Source organism: Natrix helvetica (genome assembly GCF_964273705.1).
Source record: "Natrix helvetica genome assembly, chromosome: 6".
Classification (NCBI taxonomy): Eukaryota; Metazoa; Chordata; class Lepidosauria; order Squamata; family Natricidae; genus Natrix; species Natrix helvetica.
In genome coordinates, this window is record NC_138553.1 from 46,738,910 (window position 1) to 46,756,171 (window position 17,262).

The window sequence follows — 17,262 nt, forward strand, 5'->3', positions numbered from 1 at the left end:
TGAGGAGAGCTTTTCTACTTTATTACAAAGAGAAGAAGCCTTTATGTGGTCAGAAAATACAAGATTGATCTTTTTTTTTTTCTCTTCCTATGAAACGCTGCTGTTCAAACAGCCAGAGTGAATTGTCTCAGTTCACTTCGTTAAGTCCCATCACATTCACTTGGGTATGGATGTCCTTGGCTGCTGAAATCTGGCCCTTTAGTGCACAGGGCGACATAGACGTCCCCTGACCAGCAGTTCCAGAATGTCCCGTTTTCATATATTGCATCCATGCACACCTCCTAAAAATGAGGTACAGCAGGGCAAACATTTTCCAAAATAGATGTCATATATATAATATATACACATTCGTACATACATACCTTTATTCATGTGATGTCCAAAAATTTAAAAAAAATGTACACATTTATTACAAAATCGTAACAAAGACTGGACAGTGTTTTGCTCATTCTGGAAAGATGAAGCTCAGTTAACACACAACTTTGGAAATGAACCATAAGTTGTGGCAATATCTTTCTTCTAAACAGATATTCTTGCATTAAGTTGGCGAAAACTGCCTTTTCAAAAACTGAAGGGGAAGTAAAATGAAGGAAGCAGACCTTGCTCATCTTTCCAAATGAAATACGAGAAGGATCTTCACATAAAAATGCACAAACATTTTTTTTTATTACCAAGAGTGCTACAATGAACAATGCAAATTTTATTGTCTATTTTGTTTCTTTTTTCCTTTTTTTTACATTTTGGAAACTAAGTAGTAAACTTTTGTCAGTGTACTTGCTTGTCTTTACAGACCCAAGCTTGTCTGCTGGCAAAAAAATAAAAATAATATAAAAAAAAAATCCGACCCTGCTCAAACTAAAGGAAAACAAATTATAAATTTAGTTGTTGGGCAGCACATAATTAGTAAGGCAGGACTTCAAATGGTGACCCTTTTGCATGAACCAATTGCCAGATCCTCAAAAGGAATTAAAACCGGGATGCCTGAGCCACTTCAGTTTTGCAGTTATGTTGAGTATTGTGCTGAGACAGCCATACCCCAAGACAAGAGGGAAGTCTTCAGAAGGCTTGCTGAGCAGGGTTGTAGTTGAAAGTAGATGGCAGATGAGGCCGTTCTTCTAGTTTATCATATTCCAGATGGAACTCCTACAAACCCAAACAATGGTAATTATTCTACTATCAGCCAACAGGTCATTAGAATTAATGATTCATATTAGTGTATAATTAACTCAAAGAAAACATTATTTCTTTCAAATAGATAAACTTTTCCTTAGAAAAGCCTTTTACAAACCTACATGAGATCTAACTGCAGCTAGTTTAAGTTTTTAAAAATGAAGAATTCAAAATAGAGAGAGATTTGTGTTAGTATTGTGAAAATACAATTCTGTGAGAATGCATTTGCTTCCTGTCAGATTTTCTGAATTTCCGCATATTTTTGCCAATGAATGTTATCAGAACTTAATGTGGGTTCCATAAAGACATAAACGTTTGGAGCTTATTTCAAAATAAAGATAATCCAATATATGTGCCAATATGAAAAGTAATCAAACCCTTATATTAACTATACCATCTTTAGCTGTAAATATAAACAGCCAATCAGTCTTTCACATCACTTTGTTCTATTAGCCTAGTTTTTTTGTTTATAGAGAAATATTTTAAATCAGTGACATGGGAGTTTTCTAGCATGAACTCCTGTTTCAACTCCTGCATTTTAATGAGGCTGAGGTCCGGATTTTGACTTCACCATTCCAAACCACCAATTTATTCTCTTATTCCAGTCCATTGTAGCCTTGCTTATTCATTAGGGGTCACTGCCTTCTTACATGACCCACCTAAACTTCAGCTAGTAGACAGAATTCTTTGTGAAATTCTCCAATACTGATAACATTTTAAACTTTCTGTAATTATAATAAATTCTTCAACTTCTGAGGCAGTAAAACATATTCAAAACATGACAGGTCTACTTCCATGCTTGACAGCTGTGATATTTTTATTATAGAATACAATATTTCACTTCTGTAAATTGTAATTGAATTGACTGAACCAGGGAGGCAATTATTTTTCACATTCGCAATGCATATTGGATTATTTTAATTATGAAATAACTAAAATCAACAGAAAACAATCTTTGCTTATCAATATATCAATATATGCCCTGTGAAGCTTGGGTAATATTTAGCAGCAAAGATATGCAACCATTTATAAAATCCAAGATGGATGAATATTTTCTCAAGAATTGTTTTTATAGGCCCAATTGTTTTAAAAGTACCTGAAAAGAAAACAATCACATATTAATTAATAGAAATTAGACAAAAGATGGCACAAATGTTTCTCTTTTCATTTCGGTATCAGGGATGAATCTCAATAGAAGTTAATATGTGTATCTTAGGGTTGCTGAAGGCTGATTGGCTCTGGTAAGAGATTTTTTTTAAAAAAAATCTTAGGTTCGAGAAAAAGAATGCCTCCCTATCTTCAGTGATCCTTGTGATAGATCAATCAACAAGTAGTGAATGGTACATATTCTGCAAATAATTATTTGTAGTATTCGTTATGCAAAGAACAAAATCAATCTCCATCTATTCCCCCTAAAAGTAAAATATTTATCTTAAGTCATACTTGAAGAAGCAGAGAAAGGTACAAATTATAGTTTAATATCTTCCTATTAAGAGGCATATTTTTGAGTGGTAATTAAGTAAAATGCTTTACATTATTAAGTGCTTCAAGAATATTACTAGTTTTCTCCCATTGATAATATCATATTTCTATTACTTACACACAATAAGGACAATTTATTGACTTTATTTTATATATATATGTATGATGTATGTATGTGTGTGTGTGTGTGTGTGTATGTATGTATGTATGTATGTATGTATGTATATATATATATATATATATATATATATATATATATATATATATATTCTCATTCTCGTACATTTTCACGAGTGTAGGTATGCTGGTCTTGTTGTATTCGGGTCTTTTCCCAAGTAATCTCAATCTTACACGGGAAAAGACCCAAATACAACATTTTGTTTCAGTAAGTGGAATGATTGGTTGTGTGGTTGTATCATGATTGGTAGATTGGTGCTGATTGGTGCTGGCTGTGTGTCCGTTGTTGTTTCGTGTTGTAACGGCCTGGGTGGTGGATGGGGCTTGTTTGTTGACTAGGGCTGGTTTCCAGATGTCTGGTAGGCGGGAGATAACAACGGACACACAGCCAGCACCAATCAGCACCTATCAGCACCAATCATGATACAACCACACAACCAATCATTCCACTTACTGAAACAAAGCCAGCACTCCACACATCCCCACCAAGCCCAGCCTGAAGATGGCGAGTGAGACCTCACTGAAACGTTGCCAAGACAATCTCAATCTTACATGGAAAAAGACCCGAATACAACAAGACCAGCATACCTACGAAAACACACACACATGTTTTTATGCTGATCTTGTTGTATTCAGGTCTTTTCCTGTGTAAGATTGAGACTGTCTTGGCAACGTTTCAGCGAGGTCTCACTTGCCATCTTCAGGCTGGGTTTTGGGCTGAAAGTGTGATATATATATTATGCCTTTCTATTTCCAGAAACTGAATGGCATACGATAGTAATAGAATTAAAAACAGAAATAAATTAATAAATTAATATAATCACAATTCAGTCCAATAGACCATTATTTGGGAATAGTGTGATCTTATTAATTTCCAAATTGTTTTCAAAGAGCCATGTTTTTGCAATTCTCCAAAAATGTAGTAAGAAAGCAATGGACTAATATTCCTCAGAAGGAAGGAGGCCTTCATCAAGAAGGCTCAAATTCAAACTCCCTGAAGATGGCATTCACTTTCTCCCAGATATTGTTAGAATAGTAAATTCAATTCAGAGATATCCTAGGCCCTAAGCCATATAAGGCTTTGTGACACTTTCATCCAGAAAGTAACTGATAGCAACACAGCTCCCACAATACTGTTGTGGCATGGGCACTCATAACTACCTAGTCCAAACAGTTTTCAAGGTAGTTCCATCTACAGTAAACTGCAATAATCTAACTGGTGACAAAGTGGCAAGAACATGTGTGGCAACAAGGACTACCAACGGAGGAGAGACCACAATTAATACACAAGCTGAAATTGTGCCATGTTTCTCCTGGCCATAAAATCCACTTGCTGTTCAACTAGAAGCTATGACTCCAAAAGGACCTCAACTTGCAAGCCAATTCTATCAAAGGCAATCCAGAATAAAAGATGAACTATTTCTATATTCAGTCAGATTCAGCTATAACCAATCTTTCTTTGTATCTCCTAACCTATTTTCCCTCCTACTTTTCCCCTAAAAATCCTCAGGCACTGGGTCAGTCACTACATCTCTTGCCTGGCTGAAGTGGAGACACATAATGGCATATTATCGATATGCTGTTTATATGTCACTCTGTGCCAGATGAGCTCTCCCATAGTTTTACGTAGATGTTACACTGCAGGAAAGCAAGGACCAAATAGTAAATAAATGGCTGAAAAATGATCTCCCTTCACTCATCATCACTAACTGGAATTGACCACTTAGGAAAGAGTATACCCAATTAAGGGCATGATAAACGATACCGAAAGCTGCTGAGAGGCCCATCAAGACAAGTCAAATCCATCTATCCTGATCCCATCAAAGGCCATCAATGAGACTAAACAATATGGTTTCAATCTCTCATGGCAGTCTGGCTTGAATCCTGACTAAAATCAGTTGATTTGATATAGCCAGGTTCTTTGTAACTATGGTTCAATCTCTGCTAATGTCCCTAAAAAGAGAATGGTGTCTGAGAATGGCCAATTGCTAGTTCGAGCTATTGTTTCTTGAGATGTAAGACATCGTCCCTTTTTCAAGTGGGAGGCATCACTTCCTCACTCAAGGATGCATTTACCCAGCATTTTCTCATCTTCCTATACTTCACCAAATAGATACAGCAAGAAACTAATCTATAGGTAGAAGCTAATAGCACAGAGAATCCTGTTTACTTCTTCAGGGTTCACAGATGCAGATCAATCCCTGATAACTTCACAACACAAAGCTTGTATTACCTCAGCTGAATCTGCTCATCCCGTATCTGTTTAATTAAAAAAAGCAAATTGAAAACAAAAAAATAAGCTTCATTTAGTAGGGAGTCAGGATATGTTTCTGATCTATAGAAATAAAAGATCAGTTACAGTTGAAATAAAAAACAAAGTGCATGAAAACTGACCCAAGGCAACTGACACTAAATAAATTTAAAACAGTTTTCTTCCACCACATATGCACCTTCATTCACCTGGTACAAATTTTTAGAAATGAGATGTCATTGCATTTTAAACTAGTACTAGTCAGCATGTCTCAGTAAATAGAGAAGCATGCTGAATAGCAGTAATTTTTTTGCAATTATCTGTAGTGTGTTTTCTAAACTCCATGTTTACTAATCCAAAAGATCCCATACTCCCAAATAAGAATCTTTAATGAAAAAACCCTACAGTAATAAATAACATGTATTTTAAAGATCTATCTAAAAAAATACCTTCGCTACTTTTCTCCAGTTAAGACAATCAAAGAAATAGTATGTTCCTCTCTCATATGTATTGGTTTTCATTGTTGGCTCCATGCCTGGTGCTCTGGTAATCCATACTCTCTCTTCTTTGTGGTATCTCCAGTCTCGATTAAATCTTTCGTCATCCAATCAGGAAAAAGAAGATTCTATTAGCTGGACTGATTTAAATTTGTTAAAAAGCAAAATTAGAAATAACAAAATACCTTTATCTATACAACTATATTAAGTATGTTCTATGTGCAACAATAGCTTATAAAACTATTTTTATACTATAATTTTCCTTTCAGCACTTAACCTAAAAGAAATGGTAGGTTCATTGAAGGAAATATTTAAATATTTAAAGTGGAGCTGCTTGCCTTACAGTATTTGAGAGTTTTATAGAAAAAAGAAACACTTATCAAAACTGACCATTTATAAATACAGGAGTCTGCTGAATAGCAGTCATTTTTGTGAGCATCCATAATGTCTTTTCTAAACTCCAGGCATGTTTACTAATCTAAAAGATTCCATACGCCTCACATACTTCTGCACCATGAAGAAAGTCTACAAGTAAAAGGGTTTTTTTTAAAAAAAAATTGAATAGTTTTTGCTTTAACTTCCATACTACAGTAATTTGCATACTACAGTAATTTGTTTTTAAAAGAAAAGCTATTCATGATTTTAAAAAGTGAATCTGAATATCCTCTATGACAAAATTCACTAAAACATGACATACAGCTCTACTGCTGCTAATAGTTGTAATACATCTCCTCCATTCATATAATAGAGATAAAAGAGTAGATCTTCCCCATAGCGACCAAGCTTTATTGCAGCCAACTGAAAAGGGAAAAAAAAAAAGACTTTCAAAATCCAATTTAAGTTTTATTTATATTACTAAAAGATGATTAAAAAATAAAGATCTTAGAAATGAATTAATTATTTGATGTTACACATATACATCTATGTAGTTGGTAAGAGACAGAAGGGCTGCCAGAATTTTTAATTGGCTTCCCTAAATTTCCCCAATGTTCATTTTGGTACCTATGTTCCAGTGGTGGGTTCTGGATCCCGTTTGAAACCGGTACGTTGCAACTGGGCTGGGCGCCCACCATGTGCACGTGTGCAGCGCGCACATGCGTACCCACCGCCCGCAATGCTCCAGCTGCTTGGTGGAACATTGCGCAGGCGCCGTACGCTCCGTGCGTGTGAGCAAATGCCCCAATCGGCTCAAATAGTGGTAAGGAGAGCAGGCGGGCGGGCCCTCCGGAGCACCATACCAAAATGGTACCTGGTGCTCCCAGCAGGCCCCAGTACGCCCGTACCGGGGCATACCAGTCATATCCCACCACTGCTATGTTCAGTAAGAATGGTGAAACAAACCAGAGAATATCTGCCCATTAGTATTAAACCTAAACCAGAAGTACTATTTCTCAATAAACCAAAACCATTACCACACACATAACTTAAAATTCTTGATAGTTAGGAGAGATTGAAACCAAACCTCTTAGTACTGATATAATGACAGACAAAACAGTGGTAAAGATTTCCCAGTCTGTTTAGCTATTCTTCTGTCAGGCATAACTAAGTAGAGATGACAAGCAGCATCCATACTTGTATTATATTTGAACAGGATCTAAGAGAATGTGCATTATGAACCACTATGCAAGTATATATTTTACTTTAATGCAATAATGTCAGTGTGTGAAGTATCCTACTATAATTTACCTATTTGGGAGAACTAAGTGAAGAATTAAATTTTTTTTACTTTAGAACTTGTTTTCTATCATACCATTATAATTCTGTATTCTGCCTGTAGGTAATTAGAATTCTGGCCTTTGATAAAATAAATATTCTGCAAATATAATTGTTTTAAGTACTTCATCAGACTGCCATTTTTTACATACATGCACATTCCGAAAACACAGTAATACTTTTTCAGTGGAAATAGCAAAACTGTACAATATATAGATTGATTATACTGTTAAAGTAGAATGTATGTTAATAAAAAATGTCTATCTATTCTTCCAAAATATAAACTAAGAGCAAATGAAGTAATTTTATTTAATAAAACTTTTAAAAATGTAAAACTATTTATTAGGATACTTTATATTTTAAAGAAACTTCTCTTAAATATAGAATAAATGCATACCATAAAAGGGAAATGTGTTTCAGTAGGAATAATATTTAGCAATTATATAGAGATTTTTTTTAGCATTGGAAACATTTTACATATATTCATCCAAAAAACAGCTCATTAAATTAATATTACTGCAGAATGACACTTTATTTAGGTCATTAGATGTTAATACCACTATATATACAGATTGTCATAAATATAACAGCCTGAGAATATTTTTTTTAATTTCTACTTTATTCTGTTAAGGGACCATAAAGTATACTCACCTTATCCCTAATGTGAATATTTGTTAAGTATTCAGAAGGAACATGGAAGTCTGGATAAGGGAATGAGATGTGATTTAATTCTTAACCCATGATACTGATTTTCAAGAATATTAAGAGTATATCAAAAATAGATATATTAATTGATCAACCTTACCTATGTCTTGAGGTCGACAGGGTGAAGAAGCCCAAGGTGATGCAAATTTGGGGTAAAGATTTCTGTACAGAAAATATTTATATATACTTAATTGCTAAAGATTATTCCTTCTCAAAATGCTGTTTCTTCAAATATAAAAACAGAGGCTGGTTTGCACACTATCTAATTTAAATAGGTTATCTGGATCTAGATTAATACCAAGAATTAGATATTACAATAAATACAAAACACTGATTAGAAATAGTGTGAAAATATTTAATAATATTCAATACTAGAAGAAATCTGTGATTAATTTTAACAAAATAGGATATAGCAATATTTACATATTAAATTAGAACCTAATATTCAGTATAAAAAGATATGCCAAGATGACTTAATTATTTTCACAAATTACTACAATACTACTAATACTTTATTGATAATAACAAATAACTTTGTTAGATCCTAAGTAGGCCAGATGAAGCAATTAAATATAATTCTATATTGTGGTATAATGTTGTCATTGAAGAAATTATGCCATTATGTCAATACAACATAATACCAACTTTTGGCAATCATAATCATCACAAATAATGCAACTCATAATTTATTCTGAATTAATAAATGTACTTCTGTCATTTTACTCTTATATCTTTGAAAGAATTGAGATGTTATAGACCATGGGTATCAAACTCGTGGCATCACATTGCTGTGATGTCATTTCACGACATTTTCCCCATTCATGGAGCTGGGGTGGCCTGTGTGCGAGGCCAGTTTTACACCCGTTATAGACAATCCCTTCCTAAAATTAATGTATTAAGTTGATGTTTCATCATATTACTGTTTTGTCATTGTCATTACATTTTGTTGCAGCAATCAATTATTAACATGCAACTATAACAAACTATCACTTTTCTTTAGTCATATTATTTTTATGCGTATCATTAATCATATGTCATATTAGTTTTTGATTGTGACTAAATTAGCATTATTTCAATATTTGAAAAAGGTATATGTTGGAATAACTATTAAAATATGAATGAAATTTGTGTTTATTAATCTGATTTAAACTTAATTGGATCAAAAAATGGTGCAAGCATACATACCTGTGCTTTTGATAGTCTTTGATAGTCTCATTTTATTCATGAATAGTGGTATAATATGAGTACAGTAATTTTTGCTGGACTCACAATTGGCTGAGAAACTACACAAAAAATGCCCCATAATAGTGTCATTTCAACTTGGAAGAAAGTCTCATCGGAGTGCCACAGGGCTATTGCTTGGGTTCTGTACTATTCAACATTTCTGTCAATTAACTTGGATGAGGAAGGTGGGAAGATACGTAGCATGTTTGTAGCTCATACAAAGCTAGGATGACCAGAACCAGAGGGTGAAAACCGCAACTCAGATGCAATGTAACAAATAACTTCCTGACTGAATATGTTGCCAGCTAGTGAAAAAGGTTGCATATATGAAGTGATTTCTTTTTCACTACTAGTCTTCAAACAGAGGCTAGATAATCATTTGTTAAAAAATGTTCTAGTGGATTATGTACTGAGTAGAAAGACATGCTGGCTCTGTGGTTAGAATGGAGGCTTGATGATTGGCAAAGTGTCCTGAGTACAACAGGGCAGGATTAGCTCCCGGCACTTGCTCCAGCTTCTGCCCTGTTAGCAGTTCAAAAGCATGTAAAAATGTGAATAGATGAATAGGTACTACTTTGGTGGGAACCCGTGCGGGGATGAGAGAGAGGAGCCTCAATTTGGACATTATCACTTAGTGGTGTAGTCACTTTTGTTGCCAGCAGTTTAGACATTAATGGCTATGTGTTGTATTATTTTGAGGGGACATTTACACAGTTATACAAGCTGTATACTCACTACTTTACATTGTAGCCAAGTGTCATTTCTTCAGTGTTGTCACATGAAAAGATATACTTAAATATTTACAAAATGTGAGGGGATGTACTCACTTCTATGATATACTGTATATCACAAATTTGTGGTTTTTCTGATGTGTTATTTTTATGACTATTATCCCCAATTTATTAAAATATTGTTGAATTACATATTAACATCTTGAAGCTAATTGCATGAATGCATATTTTACAATAATGTCATTTTTAGATTACCTTAGTAAATAATTTGGAAGTGTGGTTATTCAAAAATAAGTGACTAATTTACATTAAATAATGATATTAATTTGGAAACACTTACTCGGGAGAATTGAGATTGAGACCTAAAGTTGTCAAGTCACTTCCTAATGCAAGATGTACCATGCCAGGGTCCGTCTCTGCTGCCCTGATGAATGTTAACAAACCAATCATTCCAAACTGGTCTGTCACCATCCCTTGTGGAATGTTGGTAACCCGACCTAGAAAAACATAAATCAGAGTATTATCTAATAACATACAACCAGTGTCATCTGAAACATTAGTAAAAAAAAACCAGCAGATTTAGCAAACATACCATCAGGTAACACCTGAATCCCCTTTTTCTGCTGGTTATTGTTTTGCGTTGTTGAACTTTTATCTCCAGGAAATTTTGGACCATCTGCACTAGATGATGTTTTGCCTGATGTATTCAAATTCTGTTAAGAGATATAAAGAAAAAAAATCAATATAAAAATTGTAAAAAAATACATGACCAGCTAATTTAGTTAACTGGTGTTTACAAAATAGCACCCGACAGGAGTTTCTCTCATCTCTTATATTTGTATATTTATATGAAGTGAGATCATCCATGTACATTGTTAGTAACAAACAGCTTCTCTATTGTGTACAATTCAAGGGTGACAATAGATAATATTGTTTGGAATTACTAGTGGCTTTAATGACAATAAATTAAACTTCAGTCCTCCCAATATTAAAGTTCTGTTCAGGGAATTCAGCCATTTTTAGGTTTTGAATCTAGGGTCTGTGTAAAGCCATATGTATTTTTCTGGATAAAGTAGACATGCCAAACAAACAGAGACTATGATTAACCCCTTCAAATTCTTGAATACGATTGAGGATTCCAAAGACATTTGGTTTACATGGCTTATATGTGCTGTATGAGAACTTAAAATTGAGAAATATCAATATAATGTATTTTTTAACTTTGCAGACCCCCTGAAAGGATCTTGGCCACAGAAGTCCCCAATCCACACTATGAGAAGTGCTATCCTAAAGCATTTCTCTGAATGGTTCCCTTTAACCAGAAGTGAAGCAAATGGAAATTGGGCAAATTTCCATTAATAAATACAGCACTGCATTTGAAGAATATTGTCCCCAAGTTTGCTAATTACTTCTGTTATTTGATATGGTTGGGCAAGGAGGATGGTTTACTTCATTCCTTTATTTTCCATCATTATTTTTCCAAATAACTCAAGCCAGCAAACAAGCCCAACACACCTTCCTCCTCCCATTTTCCCCACAACAATCCTCTGAGGTGGGTTGGGCTGAGACAAAGTCAGTGGCCCAAAGTTATCCAGCCAGCTTTTATGGCTAAGGCTTTTACCCATGATTTAACTGCCTTCTTAAATATAAAAATATACATAATACATACATACAGTACATACATTCATGCATGTGGATGTGTGAATTGTTTTTTCTTTAAATTACGGCAAACTTCTTTTAATTGCATTTTAAAAGTTCTTTTAATTGCATTTTAACCTCCTCCAAACTGTACATATTTAATTTTTTATTGTATTTTTGTGATATTCTCTATGGACTGTACACCGCCCCGAGTCCCTTCTGGGAGAGGGGGCGGTCTAGAAGCACAAATAAATTGAATTGAATTGAATTGAAACTTACAGGTTTACTGTCATCATTACTTGATGTTGGATCTTTGTAGTTGGAACCTGGTAATGCTGGAAAATCTTCATTGTGTATTGAAAAGTCCTGGGTTTGCTCATTTGCTGGTTTTGTTACCATCCCAACTACATTGGGAGATAAATACACCACACATTAAATTATAATAGTTTTCATTTTCATTTTATTTCAATTTATTTGTACTATTTTATTATTATGGATTTTAATGTTTCATGTTGAAAGTGAATCTCTAAATATTTTAAAATTAAAGAGACGTAAATTGAGTAAGTAAAACTACATTTTGATAGTTAAAATTTTCTATAGCATATGATTTTACTTTAACAAATATAGAAAAAGTAAAGTATCAATTTCAAACCTTCTATTTGTAGAAATAATAATGAATATATTGACCCTATTCAGTTTTTGATTTCTTTAAATAGTCAAAAACATTATGATTTTTATCTATAAAGCTAACAAGATTTTTAAAGAAAAATATACAACTAATGTAAATGTGCAAATTAGGTTTTAAAAAGCACTAGCAGTTAATTATTTTTCAAAATTGTTTTGTTACATTACTACAATATACTCAAATCATTTGTAATATTCCAAATTGCACTAATGATTTATAGTAACTAAATGAAAGTATAAAACTGTAAGAAGAAAATACACGGTTGAACTACTAAAACTAATTATATCTAAGACCAAAGATATAGTTTATGCACGCACATTGGATACACAAGGTAAAGGTAGACAAAATGGCTATAACAGCCGAGTCCTCTCATGCTGAACCTTTCTATGTTTAGAGTGAAGGATTGCGTGAAGGAATCCTTTCTTATTCTGAAATTAGCTTGTCTTGATTCTAAGTCTTTGCCTTCTGTTACTCTTCCTTGCAGAGAACAAGAAAAACTATTTATATTTACCTTTTAGTATTTCATATGTATTACAATAGGATCTTAATCTATTCTGGGCTCCAAATTTATCACCAATATAGCTATACCATGATAATTAGGACATCTAGATTTGCCTCCTATTGCCTCTCTGATGAGTCCCTGCAATTTTTTTTGTTTGCAAAGAAATATTTTGTTTTGCTATTGCCTCCTTCCTTGGGCTGAGAGAGAATGACTGCCTCAAAGTCACTCAACTGGCTTTGGGCCTAAGGTGGAAACAGAACACAGTCTTCTGGTTTCTAGTCTTGTGCCTTAACTACTACACCAAATTAATTTTCTAGGCTCTGGTGTCATCTTTAAAGGTGCTGGTGACTACCTTTAAAGCCCCACATGGCTTGGGGGTGGGGGTGTTACTTACAAAATCATCTCTTCTCACTCATTTCTATGTGTCCTTCATTCTGGCAGGAGAGACATGCTGTAAGCACCATCAGCCAAGGAGTATTAGACAGCAAGATGTTGAAAAAGATCCTTTTATGCCATGGAATTTGACCCCTGGAACATCATTCCTTCTGAGATTAAGTTGGTCTCCACCCTGCTGGCCTTTTGTAAGGCCCTGAAGATCTGGTTTTATGTTCAAGCCTTAGGTACCAGATATGTGACAGAGCCGATGTATTGGCTGTGTTGAAGGAATTTTATGATTCTTGGACAACTTTATGTTTGGTGTGTGTGTATGTGTGTGTTGTATTTGTGCTGATAAATAAATAAAGGGAGACTAGTATAGATCCATTTCAAGCTATTTAGCTCTCATCAGCTAGCCATACCCTTACTGGGATTCGAACCAGGGCTGTATTACATATTAGGCAGTTATATTAGCCACTAAGCCACAGGCTCTCCTCCTTATCAGCTGAGCCAGGGAAATAGGTATGTATTTGTGTTACAACCCTGGTATGCCCAAATATGGGAGGGAGCTCATTACTCCCTCTTTCTGTCATTCGGCTCATCACAGAAAACCATCCAGGCAGAAAACCATATATACCACATAAATAATTGGGTTATAGAAAATTGTGAGAAAAGGAAAAAGGAGTAAAGACACTAAAATAAACCCACACCATTTTATACTTGTCTGTTCAAGATTCCACTCAATTCTATGCATTTACTAACAGCAAACAGGTTTGGTGTGGCAGCTAAATAACCTACAGACAATTTTCTTTTAGGAACCTTCATTTCTCAGGCAAAAGACAGATTAAATAAATAATAACCCTAGGCCAAAGGTTAAGTTTAGCAAAAGCTGTTATTAATGCCTAAGATATCATATTATCAATACTGTAAGGACACCAGATTCACACTCACCGTAGGGTGCCCTTCCAGCTAGAGGGTTTATTAATGGAGTTGGATTTCCACTTCCTTCCCTTCTATTTCTGTCCGCTAATGCTGGAAAATCTGAAAGATCCAGTCCTGTAACATTTTCACTGCCATCTAAAATAAAATATGTTGTTTTTAAGTTTATAAATGTCCAATGATGTATTTGGAGAACCATACATACATGTCATAAATACACAATTCTGTAGAAACTTAATGATAATTATATTCCATTTCTTCCAAGTTACGATACCTGTAGCTTGGGAGAAAGAAGATAAGGGGTAGAGGAGAGAGAAGGAAAGAACAAGTAGTGATTTAGCCCTCTAAAAGAAACAAGCTTAAAAGATAAGTATTAGCTTTATGTAGTATCATGCACATGATACTAAAAACAGGAGAATTCAAATATGTTTATATCTGCTGGAAATCTATCTATGCCAAGAGTCAGAGGTCCAAGAAATCCCTGTCCTATCTTGCTGCCAACTTCACTTGTCAGAAGATGGTAGAAAGAACAAACGGGTAAGATATCCCAGACATAATCCTTACCAACAGGGAGGAATTGAAGAAGTGAAGGTGACAGGAACCTTGAGAGAAAATGGCCAGGTTATCCTTGAGTTCATGATATCAGGGGGAGGAGGAATAGAGAAGAGTCAGACTTGTATACTGGATTTCTTGAATTCAGACGGAAGGTAGGAGGGATCAGGCTTGAAATCCTGAGGAGAAAAGTGTCTGGAAAGAATGGGAAATCCTACTAAACAAGGTACCGAAGGCACAATTATAAACAATTTGTACCAGAAGGAAAAACTGGAGACATCTTAAGAGAACATGTGGATACATTTATACTGTCTAAATGTTAAAAAGAAAAAGGGATATGGATACAAAGTGAAAGTAATGGCAGTAAGGAAGGATGCAAGGCAGTCAGCAGAAACTGTAGGGTATGTTTCAGAAAGGCTAAAGTGTAGAATGAGCAGAGGCTTGCAAAGAAATACTTCAAACAACAAAAAGGAGGGGGTGAAGTGTACATCAGAAACAAAAAGGCAAATAAGGTCTGCTGTGAGCAGAAAGAGATAAATTGGTGATGGATGATGAACAGAAGGCAGAAGCTCATGTTTTATGTGTCTACTTTCAGAAGTGAAATTACGCCTTCATTGGCCATCTATATTAGATTGGAGTGTAGTATCAAACGCGTTCTGTGCTAGATAATGTGCTTTTTAACATTTTTAATAATAACCTCGATGAAACTGAGGGCATGATGATCAAAATTTACGATACCACAAAACTAGGAGGAATAGTTAATACTTCAGAAGAGAAAGAGAAGATCTAAATAGGTTTGAATACTGGATCTCAAACATAAACAGGATGAAATTTAACAGGAAGAAATGTAAAAATTTGCATCTGAGAAAGGCACAAAAGTATAAGATGGGAAAGTTCATGTGAAAAAGATCTAATAGATATATTATATAAGCCAGCTGTGTGATGAAGTGTTGCTGAACAGGTAAATGCTATTTTGGAACATATTAACAAGAGCATATAGTCCAGATGAGGGAAAATAGTTTTTCCACACTGCTGTATTTTGCATAGTTCTGGGCATCACAGCTTTCTTAAAAAAGACTGATACATGGGAGTGCATCAGAGAACACTAAGATGATGAAAGCACCAAGCCCTATGAGAAAGTTAAAAAACTGTGCATGTTTAGCCCACAGAAGAGAAGACTGACGTACATAATAGCAGCCTTCAGGTTCCTAAAGAGGAAATCTATTATCCCATATTCAGACAAGATCTGAATCAATAACTTAAAGTACAGGAAAGGAGAGTCAAGTTAAATATTATAAGAAATTTCCTGGCAATAGGAACTGTGAACCAGTGGAATAGCTGCCCCAAGAAGTGGCATGTCCTCCTCGCTGGGGGCAGGATACGTATCTGTCCAAAAGGCTTTAGCAGATCCTGCACTGAGCAGGGCATAGAAATAAATGACCTCAATTATCCTTTCCTATCCTATGAAAACCAACAAATACTTGTGATCCAAAAACTACAAGATATTCAACCTAGACTTTTCTGTTCCTGAGTAGAGTGAGAATATCTACTAGCTGGGAATAAGCAGACATTTTTTTTTACTTATATTGTAGATTTAATTGTAATTTGAATTTGCCTTTGGTTTTTTTATTGTATACTGCCCAATAACATGATCAAATGAGTTGGGCAGCATATATGTATCTAATAAATAAATACAAAAAAACTATGATTCCAGAACTGTTACATTCTGCTTCATTCAGTTTTGCAGATACTATACATCTATGGCAACATATGAATTAGTGGATTTGGTTCATTATTAAAACTGGAGGGCAAAGGATATAAGGGGCTATGGAAAAACTGGCAGAATCACCTCTTTCACTTATGAAAATGAAGTCTACTAAAGACTATGAATACCTATACAAATACTGGGAAAGTAACATGGAATACACACACAATAAGCTTCCAAATGAAATTCTAAAGAATGAGGATTTAAAACAGGCTTACCTGTTCCATTAAAAATATTACTTGATAAAGAGTTATTCATTCCAAATGCCTGATTCCTATTCATTCCAAATCCAGACATGCTAACATAAACAAAAACAGAAAAAAAGAAAGCTTACATTAATCTTCTAAATAAATATAGATCACCTTAGTTTGACCTGCAGATTAAAAAAAATATACAAAACAAGCATGTCGTTGGTATTGTCCTCAATGGATCAGTTTAAAGATAATATAAAATAATATCTTGGCTTGATAATAGAACCAACCAGCAATAAATGGTTGTCATCTGGTTGGTAGCAATTGCTTCTCATTTGTGAATAAACACTCTGGCTAAAATAGGAAGTGAGTTACTGACTCCAATTGGAAATTAAATTCTGTTCTCTAAACTGGTAATAATCTAGGCTGATAACCCAACTATGAACTCTTAATGACTATATCTCAAAAACAGATAGGCGCCTGATGGAAGAGTCAGCCCATAAATGCTATCCAAGAATTATAACCTCAGTACTGCAACCTTTAACAGGACATAGCTGCACACTGTTATGTTAATGCACCAAAAGGTGCCATGAAATATAAACTGAATTGGATATAAAGCATTTAAAAATTAACACTCTGTGTTCCAAGGCTATTGTTTGAAACAA

The 17,262-nt window shown here is 34.5% G+C and overlaps 1 protein-coding gene across 4 annotated transcripts in view; it reads right to left on the reverse strand.

Annotated features, from left to right (window-relative positions):
* Positions 1–17,262, reverse strand: part of CNOT2 (CCR4-NOT transcription complex subunit 2) — a 72,500-nt gene continuing 55,238 nt past the window's right edge. For all 4 annotated transcript variants that reach the window (XM_081958378.1, XM_081958376.1, XM_081958379.1 and 1 more), the window contains 10 exons: positions 16,625–16,704; positions 14,102–14,227; positions 11,868–11,992; positions 10,543–10,663; positions 10,291–10,447; positions 8,096–8,157; positions 7,942–7,991; positions 6,275–6,375; positions 5,530–5,674; positions 1–1,143 (listed from right to left, as the gene is read on the reverse strand). In XM_081958378.1, the coding sequence (XP_081814504.1) occupies positions 1,057–1,143; positions 5,530–5,674; positions 6,275–6,375; positions 7,942–7,991; positions 8,096–8,157; positions 10,291–10,447; positions 10,543–10,663; positions 11,868–11,992; positions 14,102–14,227; positions 16,625–16,704 (1,054 nt within the window). In that variant the 3' untranslated portion in view covers positions 1–1,056. The remainder of the gene's footprint in view (positions 1,144–5,529; positions 5,675–6,274; positions 6,376–7,941; positions 7,992–8,095; positions 8,158–10,290; positions 10,448–10,542; positions 10,664–11,867; positions 11,993–14,101; positions 14,228–16,624; positions 16,705–17,262) is intronic.